General features: G+C 42.9%; 2 protein-coding genes across 2 annotated transcripts; one reads left to right on the top strand and one right to left on the bottom strand.

Moving 5' to 3' along the window:
* Positions 1-203: 203 nt before the first annotated feature.
* On the bottom strand, positions 204-5,600 carry LOC307244553 (gamma-crystallin M3-like; the record flags this gene model as incomplete). The annotated part of the gene is made up of 3 exons (XM_080019775.1): positions 5,364-5,600; positions 609-857; positions 204-485 (listed from the first exon to the last, which is right to left on the bottom strand). The coding sequence occupies exons 1-3, from the start codon at positions 5,535-5,537 to the stop codon at positions 204-206; spliced, it is 705 nt and encodes a 234-aa protein (XP_079875901.1). The 5' UTR covers positions 5,538-5,600.
* A 2,261-nt stretch (positions 5,601-7,861) lies between these two features.
* On the top strand, positions 7,862-16,500 carry crygs3 (crystallin, gamma S3; the record flags this gene model as incomplete). Its single annotated transcript, XM_080019540.1, has 7 exons — positions 7,862-7,870; positions 8,116-8,358; positions 8,882-9,150; positions 13,035-13,141; positions 15,214-15,239; positions 15,590-15,832; positions 16,228-16,500. 7 exons carry the CDS (start codon positions 7,862-7,864, stop codon positions 16,498-16,500), a joined length of 1,170 nt encoding a protein of 389 aa, XP_079875666.1.
* Positions 16,501-16,966: the final 466 nt, after the last annotated feature.

Genomic DNA, 16,966 nt, shown 5'->3' with positions numbered 1-16,966 from the left:
GAGTAACCAGGAGATGGATCACTTTGGTGTTGGTACTGTATGATTCGGTATAGGGCGTTGTATGAGACTCCTCATAGATATGGAATTGTATTTTTTCACTTTGAGGTTAATAAAAGCAACACTGAGTGACCTGAAAAATGTTTTGAAAATAACAGGTATTTATTATCATATGTTGCCATCATTGTAAACACTTGAATACGTTTCTAGCAGGATTCCATGATGCGTCTGATGGAGCCAATCCTCATGTCCATGGGACCCATCCCCATGTCCCTCATGCTCCTGTACTCCCCAGGCCGCAGGTAGATCATCCTGCCTCTGTACTGGGGCTGCTCGTACGTCAGCCAGTGGCCGTCCATCACGTTGCAGGACTGGCAGTCAGACATGCGGTAACGCTCCTGGATGGAGTCGCAGTCGTCCATCAGCTCGTGCATCTGACCGGAGAAGTTTTCCCTCTCATAGATCCTCATCCTGAACTGGCCTCGGTGCTGTTTGGGGGCGGGGTATATTATTTGGATTTCAATTTGATTTGGTCTGTTTTGCTATGTTTCATTAAATGGAATTCCAGTTCACAAACACAATCAGTCAAACTAGTTTAAGAAGCCTCCTACCATGGGGATGGTGCGGCAGGACCGAATGCAGTCGCTCATGCTCATTCCCATCAGGCGCTGGTTATCGGGGTACTCTCCTCTCCTCACCAGCATCTGGTGGCCCATGAAGTTGGGACGCTCGTACACCATGAAGCAGCCGCTCTCCACTCTGCAGGAGTTGCAGCGGCTCAAGTAGGAGGTGAGTTCGGGACAGTCGCTGCTGGTCTCATAGGAGCGACCCTGGAAGTTCCTGTCCTCGTAGAAGATGATCTGAGAAAAAAATAAATGTTTCATACAATGTATTATACGAGTGATGTTGAAAACAAATCCCCCTTTTTTTCAATCAGAGAATGGTTATCAACCTTAATACACAAAGTAAAAAATGTGTCATTCTCTTACCTTGCCCATTGTGATGTTTACTCCTAGCCCTGACTGCATTGGTGCTTGTCCACCCGGTCTCACTTTTATACCAACTTGACAGCTAAATTATCTATGGAGCCATTGTTTGGAATGCCTTACTCAGCAGCATAGCATACAGTGCCATAATGTTTGTTAAATCAGTCTGTAAATGGTTATTATTCCAGACTGTATGCGTCTGGGCCTGTGCCAGCTGTAGCAGCTCTCTTACGGACAACAGGTGTGCGCATGCATAGAGTGAGCCTCATTTCTGTGTCAGTATGTTATTGTGCTTGTGTTTTTTGAATTGTGATATACGCCGATCAGCCACAACATTAAAACCACCACTAATAACCACAAATAATGTGTAGGTCACCCTCGTGCATGGACTCCACAAGACCTCTGAAGGTGTCCTGTGGCATCTGGCACCAAGACGTTAGCAGCAGATCCTTGAAATCCTGGAAGTTGCGAGGTGGGGCCCCCATGGATCGGCCTTGTTGTTCCAGCACATCCCACAGATGCTCGACTGGATCGGACCCTAACCCCGACCATCCACGAGGTAGAAGAAATTGGTCTGGTGTCCTGGTCTGATGAATCAAGCCAGGCCACCTTCTTCCATTGCTGCAGTTCTGACACTCAGGTGCCCATTTTAGGAGCTTTCGGCGGTGGGCGGGAGTTAGCATATCATAGCTACCATTAAGATTTTCAGAAATTTGTGCTACAGTAGCTCTTCTGTTGGATCGGACTTAAGGAGTGACTTTGACAAGGGCCAAGTTGTGATGGCTAGACGACTGGGTCAGAGCATCTCCAAAATGAGAGGTCTTGTGTGGTATTCCCAGTAGGCAGTGGTTAGCACATATAAAAAGTGGAGGTCATGGGTACGCGTGGGGAGCGAAGTGTCTGTCTGTCTGGTCCGATTCCACAGAAGAGCTACTGTAGCACTTATCGCTGAAAAAGTTAATGCTGCTATGATAGAAAGGTGACAGACCACACAGTGCATCACAGCTTGCTGCGTATGGGGCTGTGTAGCCGCAGACCAGTCAGAGTGTCCATGTTGACCACTGTCCAATGCTGAAAGCACTTACAATGGGCATGTGAGGGTCAGAACTGGACCATGGAGCAATGGAAGAAGGTGGCCTGGTCTGATGAATCACGTTTTCTTTTACATCATGTGCATGGTGTGTGTGCGTCATTCACCTGGGGAAGAGATGGCACCGGGAAGCACTATGGGAAGAAGGCAAGCCGGCGGGGGCAGTATGATGCTCTGGGCAATGTTCTGCTGGGAAACCTTGGGTCCTGGCCTTCATGTGGATGTTACTTTGACATGTACCACCTACCTAAACATTGTTGTAGACCAAGTACAGCTCTTAATCGTATTCTCTGATGGCAGTGGCATCGTTCAGCAGGATAATGCGCCTTGCCACACTGGAAAAAAAATTTCAGGAAAGTTTTGAGGAACATGACAAAGAGTTCAAGGTGTTGAATTGGCCTTCAAATTCCCCACATCGCAATCCTATCGAGCAACTGTGAGATGTGCTGGAACAACAAGCCCGATCCATGGCGGCCCTACCCCGTAACTTATACCCCTTTCCCACTGTGGCATAAAACCCGGTAACACCTGCTAACATCCAGCATTTGTCATCAGTGGGAAAGGAAATGTTTTGTGTGGGATTATTCTGTGGGGAGCACAGTGGAGAACCCCCACACTCCCCGCCGCTGAAGGACTGGTGCATGCACTGGTGCTTCAGTGTCGCAGAAACAGCATGGATACTCCATGCTGCTCCTACGGTAGTGTTGGGTCGTTCACAAACGATCCGATTGTTTTGAATGGATAAAAATAAATTTTTTCCAAGTTTTACATTTTTATTTGTAAAACTTTTATTTTATTAGTTTGTTGAAGTTGCTGTCTTTTCTACTGTTTTGTTCCCAATCGCCCCTTTCCTGGCGTGTTCATGACATAGAATGTGACACAACAAAAAAAAAAATAATAATGGCATTACTCCTGGCAATGGGAAAGGCATCAATCGCCTAAAATTTGCGGGTTTACCTCGGTCTGCTTATTTTGGTGTAAAAACGGTAGCACAGGACTTTTAAGACCTGCTGCTGACGTCTTGGTGCCAGATACCACAGGATACCGTCAGAGGTCTTTTGGAGTCCATGCCTCGACGGGTCAGAGCTGTTTTGCCAGCATGAGGGGACCAGCACAATATTAGGCATGTGGTTTTAATGTTGTGGCTGATCGGCATATATATATATACCGATCTGCCATAACATTAGAACCACCACTAATAACCACTAATATTGTGTAGGCCGCCCCCCAAAACTGCTCTCATCCGTCAGGCATGGACTCCACAATACCTTTGAAGGTGTCATGTGGTATCTGGCACCAAGACGTTAGCAGCAGGTCCTTAAAGTCCTCTAAGGTGGGTTATGGTAACCCTAGCCAGCCAGTGTTTTTCAGAAATTCGTGCTACAGCAGCTCTTCTGTGGGATTGGACCAGAGTGTGGGTTCAGACTTCCCTAGACTTCCCTCCCCAAGTGCATCAATAAGCCTTGCCAGTTGTTCTTCCTTGGACCACTTCTGGTAGGTACTAACCACTGCATACTGGGAACATCCCACAAGACCTGCTGTTTTGGAGATGCTCTGACCCAGTCGTCCAGCCATCACTATTTGGCCCTTGTCAAAGTAGCTCAGATCCTTACGCTTGCCCATTTTTCCTGCATCCAACACATCAGCTTCAAGGACTGACTGTTCACTTGCTGCCTAATATATCCCACCCCTTGACAGGTGCCATTGGAACAAAATGATCAATGTTATTCACTTCACTGTCAGTTGTTTTAATGTTGTGGCTGATTGGTGTATATACTGTATATGCTGAACAGTGTATATGCAATATGTAATTATGATATAAATTCTGATCTAATAAAAGACATTTGGTAGTTTGTAATTTGTAGTAGGCTTACAAATATAATACATTTTTATTTAACAATACTTTTTTACTATTCCTTCATCTACAATAATGATAGAGTCTTAGTCAATAACATTAATTAGGTCACAATGGGACTTAAATTGCCTTATTTGGGTTGTGATTTAATAACTACTATGTTAAAATGTTACTGGCTCAAACTTACTTCCCCAGCATTGGAAGTTTTGTTTTTAGTCATTTTAATGAGATATTTGGTTTAATATGTTTATTCCCAAAGAGACAATACATCATTTATTATGTATCAAATGTGTGGTTGACATGATGCCTAACAGGTTGAATTGGCATCTTGTCAGTCTACTGTCCTCAGTTTGTTTAAATGTATTACTCACATTTCCAATATCGCCTAAATGACATTAGCACGTGTTGGTGTCTGTAATGATCTGTAAACTCGTTCCATTGATCAATGACAACTATCCGTGCTTTGAAAGATGAATTTTTGCATTGAATTTTATGCTTGGTATGGTATGTCAAATTATATTACAAATACTCAGATGTATCTTCAAAACTCTTGTTTTTCATGATTTATAAAGCACTTAATATTCTATTCTGTGTAGGTTTTATATTACTCTGAATGAGGATTAGGATGGGTTGTATGTTGTCGCGAAGCTCAGGTATACATAGTGACTATAGCCTCTGAAGTATCGACAGGTATTCATGTTAAAATACTCCAATGTGGGAAATTATTCAGTATCAGTATCTGAGTTAAAGGAGTTTCAAATGTAGTAAAAATAGCTAAGCATATTGAATTACATGTGAGGAAATAGTTTACCATTATTAGATGAGTATGTAGTTTTGAGTTTCCGTTTCCACCAATGTAGTAAATGGTGAGATATCTTACCGTCTCACGACATATGCACCAGAATGTAATCACAAATGCACGACAAGATGACAGAGCTGCGTTTTACAAACACTTTATTCTATTATTTTTTAACAGGAGTCCATGATGCGTCGGGCGGAGCTGAACCTCATGCCACTGTTGCCCATCTCCTTGAAGTTCCTGTACTCTCCAGGCCTCATGTACATCATCCTGCCTCTGTAGTGAGGCTCCTCGTACATCAGCCAGTTGCCGTCGATCACGTTGCAGGACTGGCAGTCGGACATGCGGTAGCGGTCCTGGATGTTGTCGCAGTCGTCCATCACCTCCTGGCTCTGACCCTGGAAGTTTTCCCTTTCGTAGATCTTCATCCTGTATGAGCCACTGTGCTGTTGAGGAGCAGCCACACACACACACACACACACACACACACACACACACACACACACATGCGATCAAATGACATCAGACAAGGTTCAACCTTTCAGGTGCCTCTTGTGTATCGATGAAAGGATGAATCCTTTTCTTTCTATTGTTTCTTATGACAGCAATATTAAAAAGGCTGATCCGGCTCTATACCTGAGGAATCAGACGGCAGGAGTGGATGGAGTCGCTCAGGCCGAATCTCATGTAGTCGGAGTACTCTCCCCTCCTCAGAAAGTACTGGTTCCCAGTGTAGTTGGAGCGGTCGTACACCATGAAGCAGCCGCTCTCCACCTTGCAGGAGTTGCACCTGCTCAGGTAGGAGGACATGTCGGCACAGTCGCTTGTGCACTCATAGGAGCGGCCCTGAAAGTTCCTGTCCTTGTAGAAGATGATCTGTTGAAAAAGACATTGAATCATTTAAACATGACACTTTACCTATAACTGTATACGCCATTATAGTTTCATCCCAAACACTTTAACTGCTTAGTGTTTGGCTATGTCAAAAGAATAGAGTAGGTTTGAATCCACCCTGATCAGAAAGCTCTTGTGTACAATCTTATTTATACATACCTTGCCCATGTTTGATGCACTGTTTTTGCGGGATTGTGTCCAGAAACCAGTGGCTGCCAGGGGCCTTTTATACTTCATATGCACTGTAACAGGGTTTTGTCATTCAAATTATCTGGAAGCTGATGAATAAGCAGGTCTACAATCGCTGTTAATTTTGTTTGTGGCGCTGCGCATCAGAAAAAACAAAAAGATACGTTTATTTCGGTTGATTTGAGGTGGAGATAGTTTATGGTTGACTGAAGTCTAAAGCGAAATATTAAAAGCTTCCTTGCTTGCTGCTTGAGCGACTGTAACATTGTGTTCCAGTGTTTAAAATAATACGCTTTTTTTCTGGCAAGGACTTGTTTTCTGAGTATCTGAATTGATTAATTGCCAGACTGTTTTTTGCTGGTTTAATTTATTGTGAACTAAGTTCCTCATTAAATGAATTAGGATACATAATATAACCGTAGAAAAGGGAAAATACACTCAAGCTTATTGCTATTTCTAAAACTTTTTTTAAATGTTTTTTTTAATCAAATTTACTACATGTTTGGACAACATTTTAAGGTACAAGCAAAGTGGAATTAATGATAATTATGATTATTGTTATTATGATTATTATTATTATTATTATTATTATTATCATTATTATTGTTATTGTTATTATTATTATTATTATTATTATTATATTTACCTTAAATAAATATTTGGGGTGTTTATATATATTGCGTGTATATATATATATTGCGTGTGTGTGTATAAAAGTGTTGCTCCAAAATTGGGTGAAAAATAAATAATATATAATGAGTTTAAAGAGAAACATACATTGGGGACCACTCAAGAAGACACTGCGCAATATCTATAAAACACAATCAAAATAAAATGTAGTATGTGTGTGCATTTATGTTTTGCTTGTAGAACACCAAATTACTGTTACATAACTAATTTGAAGGCCAAACCACTCACTTTAAAACAGGGTCACTCTTGTAGTTGTTTGGGATTTGTGTTTAAATGAAAGATACTAGAATGAGGATTAATGCAGAAATATAATTGGTGCAACTGGTGTTGTCCCAACTGGTCGGCAAGTGGGTCAACTGGGCTCCAACAGTGCATCTTATACAGTTGTTATTATTATAAAGAAATATTCCTGCGTATCTCAGTCAGAATTTTCTGTTTCTTGATTGGTTAAAAGCGAAATCTGCACCTAGAAAAAACATCAACGCCTGGAAAATGCAGGTGTTGTGCAGAGAAGGGCAGAGCTATCCATTCTTCTCGTACTTCAACACACAAAAAGCTTTTGGAGACATTTTCTGTCATTCATTGGGGAGGCCTTCACTTTTCTTGCAAAAGCAACATTTAATTGTCACCAAGAATCATTTCCAGCAATCTGGTTCGAAGTTGTACTTTTCCATGCTTATAATATTTCAATATTATTAGCACAAAACTTCTAATTGCATTTACAGAATAACAAGGCAGGCCAAGTGTCACCTAGACTTAGAAACGTGGTTGCATACTTTTGGCCTTTTATCAATTTGATTATCATTTACAATTAAATGCTACTTTCTCAACTGACCACAGCCATTCCTTAGTGTCAAGACACGCTTACCAAGTACTACAAGCCTAAGCACTGTTTGTTCAAAGGTAGAAAACAAGGGATTACCATTGGGATTGCCCCTACCATCAAGACGATTGTCATTTCATCCTGACCAATAATAATCCGCAAAACAAAAACACCCGAAAAAATACATGTCGGTCCCAGACCAAGCTTGTTTAAAAAAACCTCAAAAAAAAATGAAAAAGAAAATCAGAAAGCAATAGTGACTCCTTGATAGGGTAGCACTGAAGTGAAAATATTACACATAGGTGTTAGAGAGATGGCAGATGGCCTTTATAACTTTCACATCTCAGTTCTGGCAATTCTTTGATATGTGGCCATTACTTCTGGACAAAGGGAAATCAAACTTGAACAAACCATTTTGCTGATATGCAAATCAAACTAATTTAGATGACAAAGGCTTTCCCTCGTCGGCACATTCTGCATTTCGATATAAACCACAACACAGCTGCAGCTGGATGGGAGGTGAGCAATATCATTAAAAATGGGGAAGGTGAGGAGCCTTATGAAGTGTTTTCTTGATATTCCAGTCAATACGACTGACTGAAATTTTATATATATTCTATATTTGTTTAGACTTGTTTTCTTAATTTCATGGTAATATCAAATTTTTTATATTTTTTGGCTTGTGTGCGTATATCGCATCCTCGTGAAATAATCACCGTTCAAGACATGCTATGCAGTCAATGATCGCTTACCAGAATGTCTCTCTCTCTCTCTGTTTCTCCTCCATAACAGATTGTATTCTTTGAGGACAAGAATTTCCAGGGCCGAAGCTATGAGTGCAGCAGCGACTGCCCTGACCTGCACTCCTACTTCAGCCGCTGCAACTCCATAAGGGTGGAGAGCGGCTGCTGGGTGCTGTATGAGCGTCCCAACTACACCGGCTACCAGTACATCCTGAGCCCCGGGGAGTACCCTGAGCACCAACAATGGATGGGCTTCAATGACAGCATCAAATCATGCCGCTCTATCAAAAATGTAAGCATGATAAATGCTGCTCTCTGACGAGAAACCGGGATGTTATTGCTTGAGTATTCGTTTTTAAACTAGTCTATTAGTGTCTCGCTACTTAGTGCTCCAGATCACGTAGGTCCCGCGGGACGTTTCAATCGATCTCTTTAAGATCTCTAACTGGAAGAAGATTTATGGGTTTATTATTATTTATTTTAACACTTAAATGCCAATATATTTTGGATATTTGATAAATATCGTGAGTAAATTGAATGCAGTGGCGTGCACCGCTGCAGGGGAATACCGCAGGGTGCACCAACCAGGCAGTAATGAGTAGACACAAAGGAGAGATAAAAGGCTCATGTTTTGGCAGTGGCTTCGCCACGTCCACGCCCATGAGCATCAATAGGTGAAGGAAACCAGGAAGACAGCCAAGAAGGCCATTTATAGAGAGTGCAGTAAATTATGGCACAGGAGCAGCTGATCAACAACAATTCCATCACGGATCATATCAACGTATTTAATCGCTCTCTCTCGCTGCATTTTCAAGGTTTATGGAAACTCCTGGAAAATCAGATTCTACGACAGGCAGGACTTCGCTGGTCAAATGGCAGAGTGGAGTGACGATTGCCCATCGGTTCACGATGCCTTGAAGTTCCGCGAGTTCCACTCCTGCGTGGTGATGGATGGTGCCTGGGCACTGTACGAGCAGCCCAACTACCGAGGCCGCCAGTACTTCCTGGAGCGTGGCGAGTACCGCAACTACACCGAGTGGGGGGCCACCTCCCCCGCCATGGGCTCCTTCCGCCGGATCACAGAGTTCTAAACCCCAGTTTGTAGCCGTGTGGAAATTGAAAATAACCTGGAAAAAAAAAAACGATCGGGCCAGATTTTACCTCCTTATCACCTTTTCCACCCAAACCTCTTCAAATCCTTCTTCCATGTGCCCGACCCGTGTGTGAATATTGCAGTCCAAACAATAAAATCCTTTCCCATCTGCACGGATGTCGTCTTCATCGTGTTGCAACCATGTTAGGGGCCTATTTAAATAACATAACAATATATAAATATCCTTCAGTACCATGGTTTTTTTTTTTATTATGGCCAATGTGTTATATTTTTATTATTTTATCTATTTATATAACCTGACATTTTTAATTTCTTCTGACAAAAAACAACACCGAAATACAATGTGCTAGATATATATAGACATTCTTGCACATGTATAACAACTCAGAAAGGCTCTCCACAGCTTCAAGGTACGGCATAAAATTACTGAAATATATAAAAGATATTCTGGTAACAATGCACTGTAGTGGGGTGGTGGGGGGGGGGGTGGTGTTGCCTGTATTACAGCCAAATTGGAACTGAAGAAATATTAATAATAATAAAAATAATAATAACCTTTATTTGAAAAGTGCTACATTAAAATAATTTTATCAAATAGTAACACAAAAAGCAGAGCAAAATGCATTTACAAAGTAGAATAATAATATCATTAAAGCAACACTACATAACTTTTTTACCTTAAAATGACAGAATCAGAATCATTTTGATGGTACACTGACTTTTAATATGGAGAATGGCACCTCTTTCATTCTCATTATTCTTTACCCTTTACAGCACTACGTCACTTCCTTAATGTTTGGCTCAGGTGATAACCGTTTTTTTTCCCAACGGCACAGACAAGACAGGCACTAGGTACCTGGACTCCAGCCCCCCCTTCATTGCGCCACGGGGTTTGTTTCACCTTCTGACTCGCGCGTGTGAGTCGATCTTCCAGGCCGAGCACATCTGGTATCTACACCGCTAGCAGGGGGCCCCGTGCCTCCCTGCGCCCTCGCTTCCCATGACTGCCCCAGAACCCTGGAATGAGCATTCAACCCACGGCTCCGGGAATCGGCGAGGTCCATGCAAGGGCCACTGTAACCTAGGTTTACATTATATATGTGTTTGTAACACATATATATATATATACTGTATATATACACAAGTTTTACTTTAATGGTGTAAAAGTGCATTTGAAACTGTAGGGGCGCCAAATCCAAATACCAAAAGTTACATACTGCTGCTTTAAAATAAACAAATCAAACAAGCAAAATGTAATTTACCTTTTTATTAAAAAAGGTAATATATACAGTATATTATATTATATTATATATTATATATACTATACTAGGTCATCAATGATTTTCTTTTTTCTGTACTAAAAATACATTTAATAAATAAATTATATTTATCTGTGCATGTTACACTCACTGTCTCAGAAAGGATGTGAACCCATCAGCACGACACAAAAACAATCAGGTAAGAAGTCAAAGTCCACAAGGTTTATTCGAAATAACAGCCAGGGGTCAAAATCAGGAGATCAGTGAGAGAAGGCAAACTTATCTGGCAGGGAACAGGCAGAGAATCAGAGTCCAGGCAATCAGTCAGAGGTTCGGACAGAAGGGATAAGAAAAAGGTAGTAGTGCAGGAGAGCTCAGCAAAATGCAAGAGACAAGGCAAGGCAAGGAACAAAGGGAAGTGGACTGGGATTCATACTGATGGACTGATGAGAGAATGAGCTGCAGGTGGGGGAACCAGGTGAAGAGAAGGGAGTGACAGCAAAGCAAAAAGGGAGTGGCGGATCTGAAATGACATGGAGGTTAATGACATGGCATGAGGAAATGATCAGATGAAAATAAAACATGAAAATAAATATAAATACTGAGAGATCAGGGAGAATTCATGACAGAACGCCTCCATCTCGGGACGTCCCCGATGTCCCACCAGGCTGGTCTGGATGGTCTTGGTGGACGTCCTTGACGAGGAATGGGTCCAGGATGGCAGGTGTAGGGACCTACAACCGCTCCTCAGGTCCAATCTACGATACTGGAGACCCCTTCTTCTGCGGATGGATGTGGAGAGACTGGGAAAAACACATGCAAATAGTTGCTGGGTTGATGATCTTGGCTACAGGTAACAGCCCTTCAAAGTGTGGGGCCAGCATTCTGGAGTGGATATCATCCAAGTAGAAAAAAACAAAAATATTACACATGTCTCTAAGAACATCATTCACCATCGCCTGGAAGACTGCAGGAGAGTTGGTGAGACAAAAGGGCGTGTTGAAAAGCCCTTTTCCATTGATCTCCCTCCTTGATGTGGGGCAGATGATAAGTGTTCTGGAGATCCAGCTATGTTAACATGGTTGCCCCCTGCAGGAGTTTGAAAGCAGCAGATGTGAGTGGAAGGGGGTGCCTGTTCTTCACTGTTATAATAAAACGGTCACCATGATCTGAACAATATTTTTGTTTAGATCATGGTAGTTGATGCAGGGTCGCATTGACTTGTACTTTTTCCACACAAAGAAGAAGCCCGCTCTAGCTGGAGCTGAAGAGGGTTGAAAAATACCCGCTGCCAACAACTGACGGACGTACGCCTCCATGGCCTTCGTCCAGAGAATGGACGGGGAGTATAGTCCGCCCCTCGGGGGCATAGAACCAGGAAGAAGCTCAATACATCAGTGCTAGGGCGGATGAGGTGGAAGTGAGGTGGCCAGACCTTTGTTGAACACCTCCTTCAGCAGCAAGTACTCAGGAGGTACAGCAGAGACAGGAGACATATCTGAGGCATACTGAGTTGCAATATGAACTCCATTGTAGAATGGAACCTATTCCCCAGTCAATCTGTGGATTATGTGTCACCGGTAGTTGAGGAGAATCTTTCAGGTGGAATGTAAGAGTTTCATGGTTAACTGATGTACAGGAACAGTACAATGAGTGACGTAGCAGAGAAGGTGACCATCAAGAGCTCTGGCGTCGATGGGTTTCGACAGAGGCTCCCAGGGAATGCTCAGTTGCTCTGCCCGGAGGCAAGAAAAGTAAAACAAATTGTATCAGCTCCAGAGTGAATGAGAACCCACATTGTGTGAGAAGGTTTGGCCTACCCCACCTGAGCAATTAGCAGGAGACGAGAGGGTCTTTCGGAGTGGATTTGACAGCTCAGCAGCATCTTCTGGTTGACTGATGAGCCCCTTCTTTCATCCAGGCAGTTGGACATGTAATGGCCCCCCTGGCCACAGTACAGACAGCAGTTTTCCCTCCGGCGGCGCTGTCGTTCTGCTAACGACAGCCTGGTCCTGCCGAGCTGCATGGGCTCGGCCGAGTCACGAGGAGTGCTTGAGGTATGATCCGACAAGAAAGGAGGAGGCAACGCTGGTGGTCACGGAAGACCTTGGGAATGACTGGTCACCGCCCTCTAACGTCTCTGCTCCAGAAGACGTCTGTCGACACGGATGGCCGTGATGGTGAGAGTGTTCAAATCTGCTGGTGGGTCCGGGGCTGCCAGCTCTTCCTTGATGACATCAGAAAGCCTGTGTTAAAAGGCATCGGCCAGCGATGAAGAATTCCAATCGCTCTCTGCTGCAAGGGTCTGAAACTCTGGAATAGTCGATAACTCGCCAGCCCCACTGGACCAGGTTAGAAAATCTACAAGCAGCCTCACAGCCAGGTGTAGTGTGGTAAAACAAAAACTCTGGAGACCGTCAGAGAAGGCTGTCACCAAAGAGCAGAGGTCCGACTGATTCTCCCACTCGGTGGTAACCCAGTCCCAAGCCCAATTCCAATGAGCTGGGTGGCCATTTGAGCCGCATGTGACCCCTCGCTGGGATACGGGAGGGGTTAACGAGTTAAGCGTGAGGATGGACCTGCAGGTCCCTGCAGTTCCAGAGAAGCGTTCTGGAGCGGAGAGGTGAGGTTCCAGACTGGAAACGGCCTCCAAACGTTTGTCATGGTGTGCGGAGCATTCCTGGAGAGCCCTCGCAATGGTGGTGAGTTGTTGCTCGTGTTGGTATAGAGCACAACCTTGTGCAGCCATCTCTCGTCTGAGAGTCGGCTGGGTTAATTTCTGGCCAGATTGTACTGTTACGCTCATTGACTCAGGATGGCTGTGAAACCATAAGCACACAAACAACACAAAAACAATCAGGAAAAAAGTCAAAGTCCACAAGGTTTATTCCAAAAAATCAGACATGGGGTCAAATCCAGGAGATTAGGCAGAGAAGACAAACTTATCCAGCAGGAAACAGGCAGGGATTCAGGGTCCAGGAAAACAGGCAGAGGTTCAGATGGAAGGTACTGGAAACGGGTTATAGTGTGGGAAAGCAGAACGTAATGCAAGAGACAATCTGGCAGGGAACGACGGGAAGTGGACTGGTATTTATATTGAGGAACTAAATGAACTACATCCAAATGGGAGTGAGCAGATCTCAAATGACATGAAGATTAGTGACATGGCATGAGGAAATGAAAACAAAAACACGTTAACATAAAACATGAGAACAAATATAAATACTGGGAAATCTGGGAGGATTCATGAGAGTGCAAAAGATGCATTTTGAGTGGTTATTTATTCCAGTGACTGTCGTGTGACACTTTGAGTCCTAATCCTGTTTATTACTCTCCATATGTGACTTATGATAGCTCTGTTGCGGTGGAGTGTAGATAGTGTGTCCCACTAAAAGCACTGGAACACTGACTACCAGTGCTGTACACACACACACACACACACACACACACACACACACACACACACACACACACACACACACACACACACACACACACACACACACACACACACACACACACACACACCATCCCAATATGGCTGACAAAAACATTTTTTATTTTAAATGTAGATACAAAGCATGTTGTTGAAGTAGCATCTTATCTGGTGTTTTTTATGCAAAATTAGAGTATTCAATTTTAAGAAGCATGATGATAAAATCAGATAAATTAATTTTGTTAAATAATTGTCTGGTCCTGAATGGTTTTTGAACATCCCAACTCCCTTTATTACAACAATAATTGATTTCTAAAATTCTACACACTGTTACAGTAACAGATACATGGGGAGGCACTCGCCAACAAAGAATTGTGATGATAACACTGTTTTGGATAATATGTGAGGACTATCAAAAAGAAAATCTATTATGGAGATATGAGGAACCATTCCGTGACTGAGGGATGGTTTTTAAACAGTAAAGTTTGATATGATGATATCCATGTACATATGCTGTGAAATTTGCGGAGAGTGATGGGAGGTAATTTACTCTTTACTAACACAATTAAATCTTTCTTTGTTACATTAAAATCTTGCATTGCTGCGTATTTAGCCTTAGGGTTATGAAAAAAATGAACAAAAATTAATAAACAACTAAATAAATAAATATGTTTATTTAAAATTTTTTTGAACTATACAAAAATGCAAGATGCTGAAAGACGTTTAACTAATAAATTAATAAAATATAAAATAAATAAATAAATAAAATAAATAAAATAAATTAATTAACTTAGTGTTGTTCTCAGCTTTTTTCGATGCTGGGAGTATTTCCCTCATTTCACAGGAGCTAGGCTAGTTGCTTCCCTCTGCAGGTGCTGGTCAGTTGAATGAAGCTGAATGCTGAGGTCTGCTTACAGCTTAAGGGTGGGCATAATGGTCATAGCCCACCTGTCCATTCTGACATAGATGTTAAATGTTACGTGACTGAGCCACATGGCCACAAGCCAACTTCACAGTGGCAGCCTCAGTGCCAGCTGCAGAGAAAACAGTTTAATTGGATCAATAAATATTTTCTGGAATCATGCATTGTGTAATCAAAAGGTCAGCTATTGCTTCACAATAGCAAGTAAACATTGCATAAAGCTGTGCATGTTTAAAACAATTGCAGCATCAGCTATTGTGCAGATATAAACGCTGAGGCTATTCAGGTGACAATGATTCCCCCTGGCAGTGCATTTCAATGTGCCCACATATATATAAATCTGGCCTGGGCCAGTAGGCAATACTGTGTATGTGAAAGGGGGGCATAAACTATTTGTAATCAAAAGTTGGTGTAAGCCCCAAACATGGATAGTATGGGAAAGGTAGGCCGGCAAACAACGAAAGCTTGAGACTTGTCTGTTGTCTGTCAATGCATTTGTTACACAACTTACTGTATTATGTACAAAGTTACAATTGTCAGGATGTAAATTATGTATATGTTTTCTTTGATGGATTTCTGCAAAAAAAAAATCCTAATGTGATTTACCAAGCACCATACTAATTTAGTTCACTAATACGACCGCAAGGATATAATGCAGTTATAGAAGTTATAGAAGTTTGCCCAAAGTCTACTTAGTACTATGCGATTAAGTTGCAAATTCTCAGCCATCTTAAGTCCTCAATGGTTTGACCAAAGTACCATCTTAATAACGCTTACTGTCTTCCCCTACAGATCATCTTTTATGAGGACAGGAACTTCCAAGGCCGCTGCTATGAGTGCAACAGCGACTGTCCTGAACTCAACACCCACTTGAGCCGCTGCAACTCCGTCCGGGTGGAAAGCAGCTGCTGGGTGCTGTACGAGAGACCCAACTACATGGGCTCCCAGTACATCCTGACCAAGGGTGAGTTCCCTGACTACCAGCGCTGGATGGGCTACAACGACAGCATCCGGTCTTGCAGGATCATCCGAAACGTAAGTTCCTATATAACCTTGATAGTTCCAAACTGAGGCTATGGCCATCTCACTTTGTAATATTGCTAGTTTTAAACCAGCTGGTTCTTGCAGTGCCAGGCGGACTGCTTTTTGCATGCATTACAGTTTAGGGAGCTTAAAGGGTGGTTTTTAGCCTCAGCCAGACCATCAAATTTAGGAATTTCAGGGGAAACATGATTTGGTCAATAGAAATGCTGACACTACAACATGGAAATAGAGTAGTTGCCATAGATCTTCATTGAAACTATGCATAGTTCCCACAATCTAGATTAAATATCACCCCCTCAAGAACTCCTCAGCTCTCTTTTTTGCAATCCTTTTGGATTTCTTGGATAATTTGGATCCTGGTGTAAACGCTGCTCCTCGCTTTGCAGACGTCTGGCATGTTCAAGGTGCGTGTCTATGAGCGTCCTGAGTTCAGTGGCCAGATGCTGGAGTGCGCCGAGGACGTGGCTAACCTGCCCGACCGCTGGCGCTTCCGTGAGGTCCACTCCGCCCAGGTGCAGGATGGTGCCTGGGTGTTCTTCGAGCATCCCAACTACCGCGGGCACCAGTACCTTCTGGAGAGGGGGGAGTATCGCCGCTTTAATGAGTGGGGAGCCATGCACCCCAACGTGGGCTCTTTCCGCCGCATCCAGGACTTTTAGACCGTCTCTCTCTCTCTCTCTCTCTCTCTCGCTCCCCGAGTTCTTGTTTGACATAACGATTGTTTTTCCCATTTAATAAAAAAGGATTGTGCTCGATGGATTTCCTTGTGTGCTGTTTTCTTTTAATTATGATCAAACTTTGTATTTTTTTTTACCTTAAAATAATAGCTTCAAAATCATTTCGATGGTACACTGACTTGTAATATGAAGAATGGCACCCCTTTCATTCACACCCACCCCCCCACGCCACGGGCCTTGTTTCACCCTCTGACTCGCGCGCGCAAACCGATCTGCCAGGCCGAGCACATCTGGCACCGACACTGGTTGCAGAGGGGTGATCCCGGTTGCCTCTCTTCAGAGCGGTCCGAGCAAGGGGCGCTTAAACCTAGGTGTACATTATATTTGCGTTTGTTACAGACTGTTATTAAAACCTGACCGATATGGTTCAAATTTGTCCAATGAAATC

This window comes from Zeus faber (assembly GCF_960531495.2).
Source record: "Zeus faber genome assembly, chromosome: 18".
NCBI lineage: Eukaryota > Metazoa > Chordata > Actinopteri > Zeiformes > Zeidae > Zeus > Zeus faber.
Note: the sequence above shows the minus strand (reverse complement) of the source record. Positions and strands in the feature narration are given on the sequence as shown.